This window comes from Protopterus annectens, chromosome 10.part0 (genome assembly GCF_019279795.1).
Source record: "Protopterus annectens isolate FY-2018-M chromosome 10.part0, PAN1.0, whole genome shotgun sequence".
NCBI lineage: Eukaryota > Metazoa > Chordata > Ceratodontiformes > Protopteridae > Protopterus > Protopterus annectens.
Window position 1 is genome coordinate 1787359234 of NC_056744.1, and position 18251 is coordinate 1787377484.

Here is an 18251-nt window from a genome sequence, read left to right on the forward strand (position 1 = left end):
TCCCCCCAAAGGGGCAGCCAGTTGATAAGTGCTTGGAAATTTTAAAAGGAAGTCATTGGGACAGTTTACCATAGGGGGGAGTCTTATTACTCCCAGAATTGGAAGTGGAGGCCCCCCACTGCTTAGTTCTGTGTGTCCCCTGGGACTGAAACCTGGGGTTTTTGCTGTGTCTGGATTTGGCTTGGGAAGACCTGGAAGGGGCTGGAAAGGACCAATTCTTAGAAGACCAGTGCCTACTAAATCTAGGAGGCTGAACTTGTAAGAAATATTTAACAGTTTGCATAGATTTAGCTTTATCTTCCATCTTTTTAAGAACTTCCTCAGTCTTGTTGCCAAACAGGCGATCCTGATTTAAGGGAGTATCCAACAATTTTGCTTTAACATGATCAGGCAGAGATTGCTCCTTAAGCCAAGCATGCCTTCTGAGCACAGACCCAGTAACAGCGGCCCTGCAAGAGGCCTCTAATGAATCAAAACCACATTGCAAAGTATGTTTTCCAACTTGTTCAGCAGAATGCATTAAATCCTGTAATTCTTTATTTTCCACACAGTCAGGAATCAATATCATTTTCTGTTTAAGCAATCCAATAACATGTTGCTGATACTTTAACATATGAAACTGGCAGTTTAAAGCCCTAATGGCCAAGGTTGTAGAAGTGTAAACCTTCTTACCCCATCTATCCAGCGCCCTGGAGTCTATCAGAAGGGGTAGGATTTTTAGCAGTAGAAGCCTTAATGCCCTTGGGCCCCTGTGAAATAGTCTCTGGATCCGCAATAGGATTTTTAAAAACAAACTTGTGTGACTCAGGAACCCTGCAGTATCTGTCCAGTTTTCCGGGAGCAGGAGGCAAGGAATCAGGGGCCAAACTTGATTCCGAAAAAGCATCATCAACAATGTCTATTACAGGAGGAATAGCTAAAGGCCTATGCTGAGGTAGGAGTAAGAAATCCCTAAGCCTCTTTTTTGAGTCAGAAAAATCCTGGCTTTCCTAGTGGAAATGCTCCCTTAGAGTATGTAAGGTTCCCCAAAAGAAAAATCCTCTGGAGGGGAAGCAGAGGGAATGGAGTCCTCTGCATCAGAATCCCCATAAGTAGATAAGGGCAGATCCAGATCATCAAAAGAATCAGAAAAAAACAGAATCCTGGTCAGAGGATTCATAAATCACTTCAGTCCTAGGCCACTTAGAAGGGGGGGTTGGCTACCTCTGATTAGAGTTATTAGATCTTCAGCCATTCTTATCATTTGTTTCTTAGGCAGAGAGGCCTGAGCATGTGGCATGGGTGTCGGTTTTTTAGGCATGGTTCGAGATTTAGGCCTAAGAGAAGAAGGAGGCATTGGTTTAATATCTAAGTCCATAGGCCTGAATGCACCCTCAGAAGCCAGTGCCTGCACAGCGGCTCCGGACCCATCCAAGGTAGAGACATCCACAGGTTCCATAGTTGAAGCATCTCGCTGCATACTGGACTCTGAATGGGTCTCAGAAGAGGCCTGCGAATCAGAAGTAGCAGGTTTCAGGGGCTGTGAAAGCTCCTCACTGAGTACCGGTGAACTGGCGACTGGCTTAGGAGAAGCAGTTTTGGACCTCGGTGGCCTGTCTCTGTCTTTATCTTTGCATTTTTTCAAAATGCCGGTAGTCGGATAGCTAACCGATGACATTTCTGGATAATTAAACTGAGAACCGAAAGATTTAGAGGCGAAAATATACCGACGAAGGATAGTGCGCTGATTAAATAAAGCACAAAACCAACAGCAAGGTACTTTGTGGTCAGGGCCTAGGCAAGGAATACATTACGAATGAAAATCTTTATGAGGTATTTGCTTTCCACAAGTAATGCAATTATTAACTTTTACTGACATCGGTAAGGAGCAAGAAAAAGTTTACCCAACGGGGTACTTAGCTTTAGTTGAAGACTTTGGTTCTGAAACTCAAAAACGAAAATTTCAGGAGTCGGCCGACTGGCACTTGTGAACTGCTTCTGCTTCGGGCACGGCAAGAAAGACTGATGTAATGGCATCGGCTGCATGTTTTATACCCCTGATGACCTGACGTCATGGAAGAAGGGACAGCAACCGACGCAGGACCCAAGACTTTGTTAATCAGGCTGACTGAGGGCTACCTGCAAGCAGATAACCCAAATGTAGTGACTGCAACAGTGAAACACGAAGAACATCTGCACAGAAATTAATTATAATTGCTGATAGCCATCCTTTGGAAGGAGACTATCGTTTTCTATAGCTACCATGAAACTAATATAATAAAAGTGGTTTACTTTAATAACTGAGACTGTAGAGTGTCACGACTGGTCAGGCTGGTAGCAGTGTGGAACCACTGAATCCAGAATTGTTGGTGGCACTGAAAAGGTACTATTAGCTCTTCCTGGAAATCATTGTGTGTGTGTGTGTGTGTGTGTGCGTGCGTGCGTGTGTGCGTGCATGCATGCGTGCGTGCGTGCGTGTGTGTGTGTGTGTGTGTGTGTGTGTGTGTGTGTGTGTGTGTGTGTGTGTGTGTGTGCATGACTATGAAATAGTATAGGCCAAAATGCAGTTACCCCTAATAACACTGCAAGGCACTGAGCTGAGACTGAAGAAGGCTGTATCCTGAGAAGCCAGTGGACATAGCTCTGCTTTCCTGTTATACAGTGTGCGACCTGTGTGGGTGTGGCTAGTATTGCTCATAGCAATGCACATTCACATTCATTCGTACTTGATGGTCAGGTAAAAAAGCAAATCGGTCAGGGGGTCTAGCAAGGTTGGACATTACTGCCTCAAGCTCCCCTCAAAACATATGCATTTTATACAGTTTGAAATGAGGAAAGTATTAAAGCAACATTGATTTCAAAGTAAGTCAAGAGATAAGAAGCAAAATGCAATACATTAGCACATGCCAGCAATTTCTTTGCTGAAGTGTACCAGTGACTCAAAGGAGGTTTTTCAATTATGTTAAAAATGGCATGTGACTACCTCTCTAGGTATTTATTTCTCATACTAAAATACTAAATTGTGGAAGGAGATTATTGTAAATGCCCAAAACTGTGCAAGACAGTTATGCAGGCAGATATGGACTCCACAGTAGTGATCCTGGCAACATATACTAATGAAAGGTAAGTGAACAGCACACAATAAACAAGCCATACCATAAATCATGATGTGTTGGTGCTAGAAAGGAAATCAAAACGCGAACATACAGTTTATAATGGAAATCTCAGTCAGCCAAAGCCTGTCTCCAGAAGTAACTTCTGAACACAGGAAATTTAAATGGCAAGTTGAGGCTCAAACAGTACACACATGAGAAATGTGGGTCCCAAACACAGGTCTCTAGTTTTATAGGAAAATGCTCAAGTCAAAATACAAACAACTAAATGACCGTAAGAGTCGACTTCTGGATGAATAATGGTAAGGGGTTTCCGTGACTATGTCCTTGTAGGGAAAGCGTTTCTGTGTGTAAATGTATACAGACATCTGTTTAGTCAATACAGTTTGGTCACATAGTTATCAAGGTTGTGAATATGCCCTTCCACAACATTGTATGATCTTGTAGTTAGTTTATACAGTTTGCAGGGCATGTGGGAAGCGTAGCCCCCTGCAAAAAATGCTTATTTTTGTTTTGTTTTGTATGTGCCAGGTGTGTTGCTCGATGCATGCATAAATGTGTGTTGATGTTGACACTATTGATCTTTTGTGGTTGACATTTTGATGTTTGGGTGTGTTGCTCAAATAAAGTAGACCCACTTGATATAAGATACAGTTGTCTAAAATTTCAGCTACTCTTGTTTGATAGAAAAGTGCAGTAGGTTATAAAGAATTAATACTGGTGTGGTTTAGAACATTAGGATAGTGGGAACTACAAGGCAGATTGGTCTAGTGTACAATTTGTAGCTTGCTAATGCCCACCCACTTATAGTCTCAAGTCTACATATGTCTAAGTACGTATGTAGTACGTCTATGTAGTCTGCGTGTCAGCAGTGATTGTGTGCGGTATTTTTTCTCTGCAGCTGTGAGACTGTGGAGTTAGTATATTTATGTAAAGGTTATGGTAGGGTGAAGTCCTCACATGGAGGTGTAGGGGGCTTGTCCCCTTGCAAAAAAAAAAAACTTTTGTAGGAGTATTTGTTGTTTATGATATTTTAGATTATATGTGATTTGAATAAAAGTTTTTTAGCTACAAATTTTAGATGTTTTGTGATAGAAAAAAAAGTTTCTTAGATAATAAATACACATATATATATATATATATATATATATATATATATATATATATATATATATATATACACACACACACAGAAAGAGACATAAAGATATGTATACATGTACAAATACATATACACACTCAAACCCAGGTCTCTAGTTTAACAAATTTAGCTCTAACTTTATTCCCCTTTCTCCCTCAGTCTCCCCTCAGGAAAATGTCATCAAATATAATTCCTCCAGCTATAACTAGGGAACTGGTCCTCAATGATCACACTAAGGTCAAGACCATTGAATCTATGGGCCTCAAAAATATCCCAGGCTGCTTTCTAAATAGCATGAAACATGACCTACCAGGAAGTCTGGATTTACTATTTAAATGTAGCCTCCAAACAGGGTTCATGCCTCACAAATGGAGAACAGCAACCATCTTCCTTCTGCACAAAGTTGGGCCACCTACAGACCCTGAAAAATGCAGATCCACAAGTGTCACTAGTGAAATATGCAAAGCTGTGGGACGACTAATCATGGAAATGACCAGTAATGACACAGGAATCACTGGACCCAACCCAGTTTGGTTTCATCAAGGGCAGGTCATGCCTACTCACCCTGGTGGACTTTTTTGAGAAAGTCATCAAAGCAATGAATGAGGGCAAAATGGTTCACATTGCCTACCTTGACCTGGCCAAAGCATTTGACACAGTACCCCACTCAGGCACTGTTGACAAACTCAAGAGGTTAGGTATAAATCTTTATGTCACCAGCTGTATAGCCAGTTGGCCCACAGACAAGACTCACGAAGTTATAATTGGGGAGTCCATCTCTACAAAGAGGCTAGTCACTGGTGGAGTCCCCCGGGGATCAGTCCTGGGACTGCTCCCTTTTGCCACCAACATCTTTGAAGTCAAGTCCAACGTCAAGGGTGTGTGACTGAGCAGATTTGCAAATGATTGCAAATTAGGAACAGTCATAGAATCCCCTACTGATACTAATGTCCTCCAATAAGGGCTGACACAGATAAATAACTGGTGTCAAAGCCATGGACTAAAACTACATGCCAGGAAATACATAACCATATCCTCTGGGGAGTCGGCCACCTCTGGTAACTACCATATTGATAACATACCCCTAAGAGTCATGGACTTGGGGACACATGTAGACAGTGATCTAGCCTTTGGTCATCACGTGTCTAAGATAGTGAGGACATTTTTCTGTGTTGAACAACTTAGAAACAAAGGTATGGCATCTTGGTCCAAAGAGATCATTGTTCCACTTTATTCACAACTAATCAGGCATTTCATTGAGTAGAATGCCCCCTTTGATATATACCAAACAAGCGCATCCGACAACGGAAATGTTCACAGGGGTTCCTCAATTAAAGAATACGGGAAGTAAATAACATGTCCTATTGCAGACTGCCTCAAAGCCCTATTCTTGTATTATGTCTCCTACGGGCTGTTGAGGGGAGATCTTTGCCTGGCATACAAGGCATCTTTGGACCCAGCTCTAATGGATCTCCTGCTTATCTGCAAAACAAACAGCACCAGAGTTACCCATTCTAAAGACTAAAACATTGGTTGTCATTTAAACAGGACCTGCTGGACAGACAAGTATGTATCCCAGAGACTATCCCTTCTATGTAACAGGCTCCCCATCCATGTGAAGCAAAGTTCCTCCCTAACCCAATTCAAGTGTAACTTGGAGAACTGGCGGGACTGGAAATTCAGCTCTAGTTTGGAATGTATACCGCTAAAGGACACAGGCCCTTGCTTGTAAATGGTTCATCTCCCAAGCCCCTGCTTACATTTATCAAGGGTACTAGAACTTGTCAGAATTGGGTTGCATGGCTAGGCTTTAAAAGCCTCCAGTGGTAATTTGCCAAATACACAACTATGAACCAATATATCTATATCTTTAGACAGCATAAACATGTGTGTGTGTGTGTGTGTGTGTGTGTGTGTGTGTGTGTGTGTGTGTGTGTGTATATATATATATATATATATATATATATATATATATATATATATAAATACACACACAAACACACACACACACACACATATATATATATATATATATATATATATATATATATATATGGGTCTATTTGAGTAGAACAAAGTTCCATTAAATCGAATTTTACTTAACTGAGATGACAATACCGAAACCTTAGTTTAACGAACATTCACATCACCAGAATTTTAATTCAGGAAAGGAGGCAGTTGGCTAACATGGAGGACATTTCCCTTTTCCCCACTATAGCGCAATCTCAAAGTTTGTATATTTAGCTACAGGGGGGATGGGGGGCAAAGCCACACTTGGGTGTGTCTGACATGTTTTGGTGTGCTTGTTTTTTTATGTTGGCTAACTACCTCCTTTCCTGGATTAAAATTCTGGTGATGTGAACATTTGCTAAACTAAGTTTTCAGTACTATCGTCTCAGTTAAGTAAAAATTGATGTAATGGAATTTTGATCTATTCAACTAGACCCATGTGTGCGCATGTGTATATTTATACACACATATATATATATATATATATATATATATATATATATATACACATATATATGTATGTATACTCTGTATACATAAACAGAATATGAAGCCATTGTGGATGAAACCAAAGTTATGATACAAAACAGGATCACCTCTTGGTAGCATCTCTCAAAATGCTTAATACACTCTAAAGCAGTTAGATCATTAAGCATTCTTCTAATAAGTGACACAGATTTCACATCAGCAGTCCAGCACTTATGATTGTAAAATATAAAGCTAGAGATATGGGCTTGAACCCTAATACTTCTCATCACCCCATTGCTTGCAGACTGTGTGATACTTTGAAAGTTGCTTTATTTCTTTTGACTACACGGTCAACCCAGAAAAATTTAGTGGGCCTACCTCATAATAAACTGAAAAGAGGATTCCTATGCACTAGAACGGCTCTAAAAAGAAATCTCACCAACCAGAGCTGGGGAGTTACTGGCATTCTATGGTCACAGGTTAATGGGTGCCTTTAAATAATGGTGAGTCATCGGAATCCTGTGATCACAGATTAACTGGTGCCTTTAAACACTAGCGAGTTACTAGTGTGCATCATATCTTTTTCTGGTCTGAATCATCTCTACAGTGGTACATACAATTCAGTTCACAACAGAGATAATAAAGTTGGTAGAAACCGTCTTTGAAAAATGTGTACTTTAGGCAAAAACAAACCAGTGCAAATGCTACAACATACGGAAATGAAGGACATAAAAAGCTTTACTAAATATAGTTGGTAACAGTAAAGTGAGTTAAAATGGTAACGAGGTATAAACATCACACAGCAAATCCAGCTGGAAGTAAGTAAACGCAGATCCATTTCTCTCAAGTGCTTTGGTGTAACAGTGTTACAAAGCTAATGTTCAGCCATCAAATGAAACACCGAATAAGTATTATCCTATTACCACATCATTTAGTAAAGTTGGGTACAGAAATGCTTACCAAAAATAAAGACGAATGTTCTTAGCTGTTACTTCGAACAACAAACTGTAATACAACAGTAGAACAGATAAAGACGACTTGAAAATTCTGATTAGGGAGATCACAGAAAGAATACAGTAGATGGGGTGGGGATTCCGAAACTTTCTTACAACGAGCTAAGAAGCGAACACTTTTAACAAGAGTTTAGTAATAAACATCCAGGCAAGTGATGGAAATGTTACAAACTTGATAGCAACTCAAAAGAAGAATGGCCCAAAAATCTTTGTGTCATGAAATATTCTATATTTTTCATATTTTTTGTTGAATAATTGAAGTATTTTGCTGTTCTTTGCATTGTAAATGTAAATAAATCTTAAGAGATGTGTATAACCTCCTTACTATATACAATGACAAACAATGTATTTTTGATGAAAAACGTATGTTATTGTCCCATGCAACTTTATTGATAAACACCGCCCTTGAAAAATGTCTTGGAGCTAAAAACCTATGCCATACCATCATGAAAGACTGAGCCCACAGTACCTCACTACCTAAATCAGAGTATAAGCTACTATATTTACAAGCTGTTTTGTGCTAGTCAGTATGGTAGTATATGGCATTAAGTGTAATTCTAGGACTGTTAAGTGGTATACAGGCTAAACCCAATTACAGGTAAAAGAACACATGTATACAGGGACATGTCCGAGATGTGTCCAGTCAGATGGTGATTATCTCTGTAGCAGCTCATGTTTGGCAATGCCATAATGATAAATCTGGTGATGTTTAGACATATGGTGCTGAATATGGTGTACTTGCCCAAGGGTTGTGATAAAATTAGGCAACTGAATGAGTCAGAAGCCCTTCTGGTTTTGAAATTTAACATTTTATTCCCAAAGAGATTATATTTTTCAATGGCAGTAGTACAAAACTACTTTTGCCCCTTTGCACACATGGTTGTATTCCTTGTGCATGTTGTACCTGCACATTTTTTACCGCATTAACATGATGTTCATTTACAGGCAAACTGCTTGTATACATGTTAATCACAGTAGTTCTTAATTACAGTCAAACATGTTAACCACAGCAGTTCTTAATTACAGTCAAACATGTTAATCACAGTAGTTCTTAAGTACAATCATACATGTTAATCACAGCAGTTCTTAAGTACAGTCAGACATGTTAATCACAGCAGTTCTTAATTACAAACATGTTAATCACAGCAGTTCTTAAGTATAGTTTTACATGTTAATCACAGCAGTACTTAAGTACAGTCAGACATGTTAATCACAGCAGTTAAGTACAGTCAGACATGTTAATTACAGCAGTTCTTAAGTACTGCTTGTATACACTTTAATCACCGTAGTTCTTAAGTACAGTCATACATGTTAATCACAGCAGTACTTAAGTACAGACATGTTAATCACAACAGTTAAGTACAGTCAGACATGTTAATTACAGCAGTTCTTAAGTACTGCTTGTATACACTTTAATCACCGTAGTTCTTAAGTACAGTCATACATGTTAATCACAGCAGTACTTAAGTACAGACATGTTAATCACAACAGTTAAGTACATTCAGACATGTTAATTACAGCAGTTCTTAAGTACTGCTTGTATACACTTTAATCACCGTAGTTCTTAAGTACAGTCATACATGTTAATCACATCAGTTTTTAAGTACTGCTTGTATACATGTTAATAACAGTAGTTCTTAATTACAGTCAAACATGTTAATCGCAGCAGTTCTTAAGTACAGACATGTTAATCACAGCAGTACTTAAGTACAGTCAGACATGTTAATCACAGCAGTTAAGTACAGTCAGACATGTTAATTACAGCAGTTCTTAAGTACTGCTTGTATACACTTTAATCACCGTAGTTCTTAAGTACAGTCATACATGTTAATCGCAGCAGTTCTTAAGTACAGACGTTAATCACAGCAGTTCTTAAGTATAGTCATACATGTTAATCACAGCATTACTTAAGTACAGACATGTTAATCACAACAGTTAAGTACAGTCAGACATGTTAATTACAGCAGTTCTTCAGTACTGCTTGTATACACTTTAATCACTGTAGTGCTTAAGTACAGTCATACATGTTAATCACAGCAATACTTAAGTACAGACATGTTAATCACAACAGTTAAGTACAGTCAGACATGTTAATTAAAGCAGTTCTTAAGTACTGCTTGTATACACTTTAATCACCGTAGTTCTTAAGTACAGTCAGACATGTTAATCACAGCAGTTAAGTACAGTCAGACATGTTAATTACAGCAGTTCTTCAGTACTGCTTGTATACACTTTAATCACTGTAGTTCTTAAGTACAGTCATACATGTTAATCACAGCAGTACTTAAGTACAGACATGTTAATCACAACAGTTAAGTACATTCAGACATGTTAATTACAGCAGTTCTTAAGTACTGCTTGTATACACTTTAATCACCGTAGTTCTTAAGTACAGTCATACATGTTAATCACAGCAGTACTTAAGTACAGACATGTTAATCACAACAGTTAAGTACAGTCAGACATGTTAATTACAGCAGTTCTTAAGTACTGCTTGTATACACTTTAATCACAGTAGTTCTTAAGTACAGTCAGATGTGACTTTGGCATATGTTTGTCAATACAGCTTTGATAAATAAAATTATGTGTTAATGTGAAGATATTTAAATAGTGTTGGCAAACAAATTTGTGTCCCTGTGAAAGCATTATGTCGAAACAGTAGGAAGAAATACTTTTGGCTACTACAACACATTCATTTCTTGTAACTTGGTTCCTTAATAAGCACTTATGTAGGACTTTTGTATTGCATTGCATTTTAATATATTTTAACATCATTTATTATGTAATTATTATTATTTATTATGCATTTGTTTCTTCTTTTTTAAAAAACAAAAGACTATGTGCGTTTTAAATAATTAACTGCTGACAGCGGCTAATTCCTATAAATGAACTAGTGATAGAGGAAGTTGTTGTCTGATGAAGTTCCGGCGCTTGCTGGTATGAAAAACGCTTTTAGTGTTTAACGTGATTCTGATTCTGTTCAAATAAACGCTTTTGGATTTTACAACCAGTTTTTGCTACTTGGATTTACTGTTATCCTGCATCCCAGCATTTCCACGTACTTGCGGTTTGTCAACTTTAGCGTTCAGTAGGAAGAAATAAATTTACTTTTACTTTGTGCTACCGTCATCGTGTGGAGATTAAAATGATAATTAGTGTGTAATAAAAGGCATTTTAAATCCAAGAAACTTACTCTTAACAAACCAGTGGAAAACAAAGTCAAAAAGAGAAAACAAATGCAGGGAGAACACAGAGGAGATCCTGGATGGCAAAACTGCAAATGGTCCATTTTTTTTAACTTTCTGAACTACCCTGTGGGCCCTTTTACAAAATTCTACTCTGCTTCACAGAAATATGGGTCATTTACTGTAAGGAAAGAGACTTCTGGCTACATCAGTAAACAGCTTACCTTACCACTGGCCATTGGTAGGGTCATTACGTAGATGGCAGGGTGATAATCCCCCATATCCAATCTGCCTACCTTCTTCCCAGTCTTCTGTATGCCTCTCCAATCTTAACCAAGTTACAATCCTCTCTAAAGACCAAGCTTGAGCTCACCTACAACAAAATCTGTACGATTCTCACAAACCAACCCTATAACTCTCACCACTGTCTCTCTCTCAAATCTCTAAACTGGCTTGAAATGCCCCACCAGCTCCTACTACCTCAACTGCTTATTATTTACACCACCCTCAACAAACCTACCTCCTGCCCGGGCATCTCCTCCCTCATTCCTTCTGTAGTCCTAATCGCTCTCTTCGTAGCTCTGACCAGATCCTCTTAGAAATCTAGAAGGCCAAAAGAACAACTGGCCATCATTTACACAGCTACTTTGTTGCCTCAGCTTGGAACACTGAGCATCAGAACCTTATCCAATCATCACAACTTCAAAAATGCTTTAAAAGAAACACTGCTAAACTCTAGAATCTGCACCTGCCAAACCTCGGCCTGACTCTCTACCTGATTTTCACTCCACCTTATCACATACATACTTTCCTGTCATATGAACCACCCTCTTCTACTCACTTTTCTTGTATTTCCTTTCTCCTCTTACAGATTAATTCTTGACCTTCTGATATGTTACACTCTAATCATCAGTTTTACATGGAAAACATAGTAACATTGTTTTATTTTAACTTTCTTATATCCAACTGCCTGCTGTCTACCTCTATAATTGACTTGCCATGGATTTAAAGCTTATTTTACTTTCTGCTAAATTGTTTTTGAATCAGCTGTTACAACTGTTCTGTATTGGATCTTTTCCCCCGGGCCTCCACTGAAAATGGGCTTAGGCTTAGTCGGACATACCCTGTTAACAAATGTCAAAATAAATAAATAATAAAACTTTTACGTTTCCTTGTCTGTGGTTTGTATCTTCATCCTGTGAATGCAGCATGGTAGGACATGTCTACTCTGGTCACAGTCTCACACATGGGGTGCATGAATTTGCACCCATACAAAATAATTGTGGTTCTGTTGCACACTTTGTATTTCCAAGTAACTGTATTTTGTTTTAACAAGTAGCTGTACTTTGATCATTTGCTATTAAATAGTTAGGTATTTGGTGGGGGTGGGCATCCTTCAAACAGAGGATAACCTCAGTAAAGTGCTGGAAGATGGAAAGCAGCATGCAGAAAATGCATGTCTCACACTTGACTCCAGTACAACAAATAAAAAGTAAAGAAGATTAACAACCACCCTGTCTAACTCCATGCTTTGAGCTAATGCACTGAAATAAAAACACATCTGTGCCAGCTCTCTGCAGGTCGGAATGCAACTGCTATACAAGGAAGTATCCTGGAGTACCAGCAGCTATGGGCTCCATCTGACTACAAGTCCTGAATGTGGTATACTGGTCATCCCTAAGTGGGGGTGGAAATTGCCATTCCTAGCTTCTGCGCCCCTTGACAATTAATATCAGTCCCAGTGGATGATTGCTAACCATGTTGGTGGACTGGTTTTCAGATGGTCAATCTGGGAAGGGTTAAAATCAACAGCTGAAAGCCAGCTTTCCCTCCTAGAGAGAAGTTTGGGATTGTTGAATAGCCCCCTGGTGGAGTTCATGGGTACTGCAGTCGACAGGCAGGAAAGATGGCAGCAATATAGCTGACCAGCTACCAAAGAGATTATGCCCTTAATAACAGGGCTGGAGACCTGGATATGATAAGGGAACAGCGTTGGAGGGGTAAGCAAGGGTTACTGAGGAATGGCATTAAAGGATTGTCAGCCCTCCCTACTATCTTGGTGGCTAGAGGGGGGGTTTTGCTGCTCAGGAATTATGTAATTGTTAGCCTGTCCTCAACTCTTGTGGAAGACTGAATGACAGGGAGATTCTTGCTGTGCTGGGATTAAATGACCATCAGTCTGATCATCACCATCATGAGGAGGGTGTCATACTGTTATGAAATTCAGTGGTCATCACCCTTCTCTGCCCTGTCATTGGAGAAGAGGGTTAGATAATGGGCCTGCATGCTTGGGAGTGTCCACGGACACAGACTGACAACTAATTGCTTTGTCACAACATTATATAAGCTGTACGGCAGACAGATATCATGAATGCTGTTGTGTGGGAATATTTTTCAGCATTACTTCTGACATCACTGTGGCATCCTGAGGGCTTAGGGTTGGCATCTGCCATTGATAAAACAGGCACCATTTGTGCCTGCACGTTTGCCTCTTCCTCAAGCCATTAGGGGCTCAGACGACTTATAGGCAATGGTCAATTCAAGTGAAAAAAGCTGCAGAGGTCACAAGAGATTAGGATGTGTCGCTATGGAATGGCAGTGTTATGTAAAAAAAAGTGAGATACAGTGACGTAGAAAAAAGAGACTGATGTAGAAAAGATGATGGCTAGAATGCAGAGCGACCCTCAAAATGGGGTATGTCAGTGGAAACACACGTGGTCTTCCCACAGCAAAATCAGTGTGAATTCTGCATCTGCAGAGATGAAGCGAGTGCAAGATTAATGGAACACATAATGCTGCCATGCAACAGTGATCGGAACACTACAAACAGCCACCAGACATCTGGAGAACAGATGGTTATGGAATGTACAGCATGTGGAGTCCCAATTACCTGAGACCAACAGGTGAGAAAAAGAAAACAATTAAAAAATACACTGCAGACAACAGTGGGATGTTCAATTCTGAAACTTGTTCTAGCTTTTATTGTTGTACTTTACTTAAAAAAGTAAGGAAAGAAAAGAACAGCTGCATTTTAATTAGCCTAAAAGTCCAACCTTGCAAAATAAGCACTTATATTCAGCAAACTAAACATCTATAAAACGTAATCTGATAATTACACTATGCATGCAATCATATCAAAGCCAGTTTTTCTGGGAATAGAAGCACTAAAACACATCACAGCAGTCCACATACAGGAGTACTAACTGGTCTTTTCAAAAACCCAGCATTCAAAAAAATCATGACTCACTGCACACAACATGCTATAGCTTGCCTGGCTTGAAGTACAGATTCTCTGGACATGCTTTAATGGTACTTCAGGGACATCACTGAAGGCCTGCTGACCATTGGTAGACATCTTCTGATAATTCACTTTTTTAAAAGCATAAGTTCCTTTCCCCACTTCCAGATGCCTTCCTTTGTTTGAATCCAAAACAGAAGAATCCACATGGTCCAAAGCTACATTTTGCAGATTTACTATTGAAGGTGCCACAGCTTCAGTACAAGGAAAAAGGTGAGGCTTAACTGGATTGATGGGTTTCAGTGTATGCAGAAGGTCACTTCCATCCATTTTTATCACATGTGTGCCTGTGGTGCGAACTGCAGCAATGGGAACTACGTCTGTGTCAGCATTTGTGGAAGACAAAGAAGCAGCCGATTTTTTGTTGCTTGGCTGAGGGTGATTACTCCCACTTACCAAGGATTTATGGCCATCTGCACTCAGAATACAGGATGGCTTTAAGCCGAGCTGTTCTACGGGTGAAGCGGCGGCCTGACTTCGAACAGTGGCTGAAGTATCAGGTATCATGGTCAGCTGTTTGTAACAACAAAAAAGTGCAAAAGAAATGCACAAGAAAAAATACAAAGTGAGGTAGGGTCATACAGTATTACTAATACAGAAAAAAAAATGGCCTGGCTATGAGCCAGAAACGAAGTTCTGCTAAACCCAGTTGTCATGCAATGAATACAGAAAGGAAAGTGCGAGTTAGACTAATAACAAACTGACAAATGTCAGCACAACAGTTACTCCCGTCCTTTATTTTCAAAGACAGCTCAGTTCTGATATGAGTAAGTGTGCCCTTTAAAAAGCACAATATTGGCAAATGTACTGATAGTTTTAATAAAAAATATTGCTTGTCTCTAAATGTTGCATAAAACTATGACAAAGTAACTGAAACATTAGTTTGATATGACAGAAACATCTAATATTCTACAAAATATAATCTTAAATTTAATAATAAAGTTTAAGTCTTTTGCCAACATGACTTTTAAGATAACGTTTTCTTCTGCTACCTTGTATAAAAATGCTTTCAAGACAGCACAATCCTGAAAAGATTATTTGTCAGGGCTGCATTACAACTAATTCAGAAAAATGAGAACTATTTTATTTTTTCCATATCTTTCCAAGCCACAGAAATATGTCTCCGGTTTTATCTTTATTTCCACACTACTGCACTATGAGTACTCAAATCATTGCCAGGACGAAGCAGCCAGTTCTGTTTTACTCCCTGGAAGAAAAGCAGAAGGCATTCATCTTATTCCCTGTGGAAATTGCTTTTGAGCCATGCAATCAGATATTGTGCTTTATAAAATGAACAGAACAAATCTGCAGTTCTAAGTGGTGGGAACACATTTACTCTGTCCTTCCACAGGCATCATGAGACAGCACATATAACTAATACGAAAGAAACAGCAGACACTCATAGAATGTTTTATAAGGAAAATAGGGGGTGATCAACCACCTTCCAGATGTCAAAGTCACTCAGTGCATGTATCTCATGTTAACGGGTGGGTGTGTTTTAAATATCTTATTATCCACACCTTTGCTCACCTCACAGCAAGAGGTTCTCTGGTTCGATCCTCGGCTGGGGTGCCTTCTGTGCAGAGTCTGCATGTCCTCCCTGTGGTCGCGTGGATTTCCTCTGGGTGCTCCGGTTACCTCTCACATCCCAAAGACATGCTGTAGGTGGATCGGACACTCTAAATTGGCCCTAGGTGTGAGTGAGTGCGTGTGTGTGCCTCCTGTGGAAGGTTGGGCACCGGGCTGGCAACTCGACACTGTAAAACTCCACTGCCAATCATGAGTGGACAGGTGATCCTCTGTGGCGACCCCTGACTGGGAAAAAGCCGAAAGAAGAAGATTATCCACACCTTTGCTCTTATACATCTTAATCAGCCCCGATTTTAAAATCCAAACTGGTTTTCCAAAAACTAACTTTCTCAGCATAATAAAACATTGTATACCTGTTGCATCTGCTGTCTGCTTGAAATCTGATAGCCATGAGTTTGAGATGACTGCTGTAACTCTAGGACATATTTATTTAATTTTAATACATCTATGTAATTTTAACATATCATATTATTTTACACATTATTTTGGTTGAATGACATACAGGTAAAAACACTAATAAATACGCTCAAAATGAGCAAACTTCTTTAATTAAAATCCTAACATGCATAACACTGCAGATACGTATCTCCAGTGATGCACAGGGAATTTCTGCTTAAATATTAAGTTGCACATACTGTGACCTGTGTGGTGATACTTCTTTGTACATTTCTGCACGTTTTAGCCAAAAAGATCATCTGATTGCATTTTTAGTTTGCTCTGGGACCTTAGTCTTGTATTTTAATTTGAAGTTGTGGGAAGACTGTTTTTCTACATTATTCTGCACTTCCACTTCAACAAGCAGAATTACTTGTAAAACTATCTGTTTGTATTTTAAACCCTGCTAGGCCAAAGTCTTGTAGTTTAATTCACAGTTGTGGCAGGACTGTGAACTACTGCCAGATTCTGAGCCCTAATCATTTGTTATTGATGTTTTTCCATAAACAGTATTACTGGTAAATGTCTCCATAGTCTGGTGTCTTTAACTGCAGTAAATGTTCAACAGTGAGAGAATTGTCTCTGCTCCAGTTTGTGTTTCAGTGCTTTTATATTCTGCTTTATCATTTACCTGCTTAAAGTCACATTCTGTGTCTGCCCCATCCCCACCAAACATTAAGCTAACATTTCTGAAAGAGCTCCAATACTGTCTTTATTTTATTGGATGCCTTTCTAGCTAGCCTGCTTATTCCTGTTTGTAGTTTTATAAGACTGTCTCTGGCCTCCACCCCTGACAGTAAGTCCCTTCCTCCCCTCTTTCATTGCTATTGTCTGTTTTATAAGCTACTTATGTACTCTTCCCACCAACTGTTTTCCAAAAATCCATAATACTGAGTGCCTACCCAGCAAACCAGTATTGTTCTTGAGTAAACCTCCTTTCTTCATATTGTGTCCTGCTCATTTCCAGGAGCTCAGTAAAGCCTGGAGTCCTACCTTGCATTCCAGAAGTGCTTTACTTGTATCCAGTGCCATCCAGGCAAAGACAAGTACCTTTGATTAGTAAATCACGCTTGCTAAAATTTTCTTAGGTGATCACTACTGTTTCCTGCTTTTCTTTGTGCATTTCACTATATTTTTGTAAAAAAAAATGCTCTTCCTCTCTCTCTCTTACTGCTGCAAGACTTCTTGAAATGCTTTCAGTAAGGGATTTCCAGCTAGCTTTTAAACTGGCTTATGGTAGCATTGCACTTGTGGGTCTCTTCTAGAGTGTTTTTACATTAGGACTGGGTTTATTCATCTTGTGGTAGGAATTGTTTGTCTGGTCTATCTGAGATGGGACTCATAGTGTAGACATTTTATTGGCCAGAGGGCTCATTAGTTAGTTTTCTTTTTCTTTTTTTTTCGTGCAGCTATAAATTTTGTATGTTTGCATGTGTTAGCAGTCCCCTGTACAATAGCAAACACCCGCCTTGAAAGCAAATTTTCCCTGTAGAAGGAGCCATAAAATTGCACCCCATAAAGCAGCAATATAAGCAAATATCTTGCATGCACTAGGGTAGAATCAGTGATTGCAAAGTCATTCCCAGTGAAACAGTCGGCCCACAGCATTAAGCACTGACTGCCACAGTCAGCTGCAAGCAATGGTCAGAGAAGGCTCTAAGGTCAACACAGACCAGGCTGAAGATGTGGAATTCAACTGAAGAAAAAGCACAGGCTCCCCAGTTGGCATAATGGTTAAGGTCCTTGCCTCTCGTGCACAAGGTACAAGGTTCGATCCTGACTTCTGGCTAATGCCTGTTTGAAGTTTGCATGTTCTCCCCATGTCTTTATGGGGAACCTCCCACCTCCAAAAATCATACTGAGTGTTTTGATCTCAAACTCAACAATTAATGGAGCTGTGGGCAGCAGCACATACTCTACATGGTGCCCTACACTTTGGGAAAATATTGTGGTGCTCAGTATCCTCAAGATAGGAGAACATGGATCACAAACTGCACACCATGACAGGGGTAGCTACTC

At 39.5% G+C, this 18251-nt stretch overlaps 1 protein-coding gene across 3 annotated transcripts in view; it reads right to left on the reverse strand.

Annotated features, from left to right (window-relative positions):
• TGFB1I1 (transforming growth factor beta 1 induced transcript 1) overlaps positions 1 to 18251 on the reverse strand; it is a 546447-nt gene that overhangs the window by 174555 nt on the left and 353641 nt on the right. The window contains exon 8 of one of the 3 annotated variants that reach the window (XM_044086608.1): positions 14067 to 14720. The exons of the other annotated variants lie outside the window; for them this stretch is intronic. Coding sequence (XP_043942543.1) covers positions 14109 to 14720 — 612 coding nt within the window. The 3' untranslated portion in view covers positions 14067 to 14108. Of the gene's footprint in view, positions 1 to 14066; positions 14721 to 18251 lie in introns of those variants that run through there. 3 annotated transcript variants of the gene reach the window in all.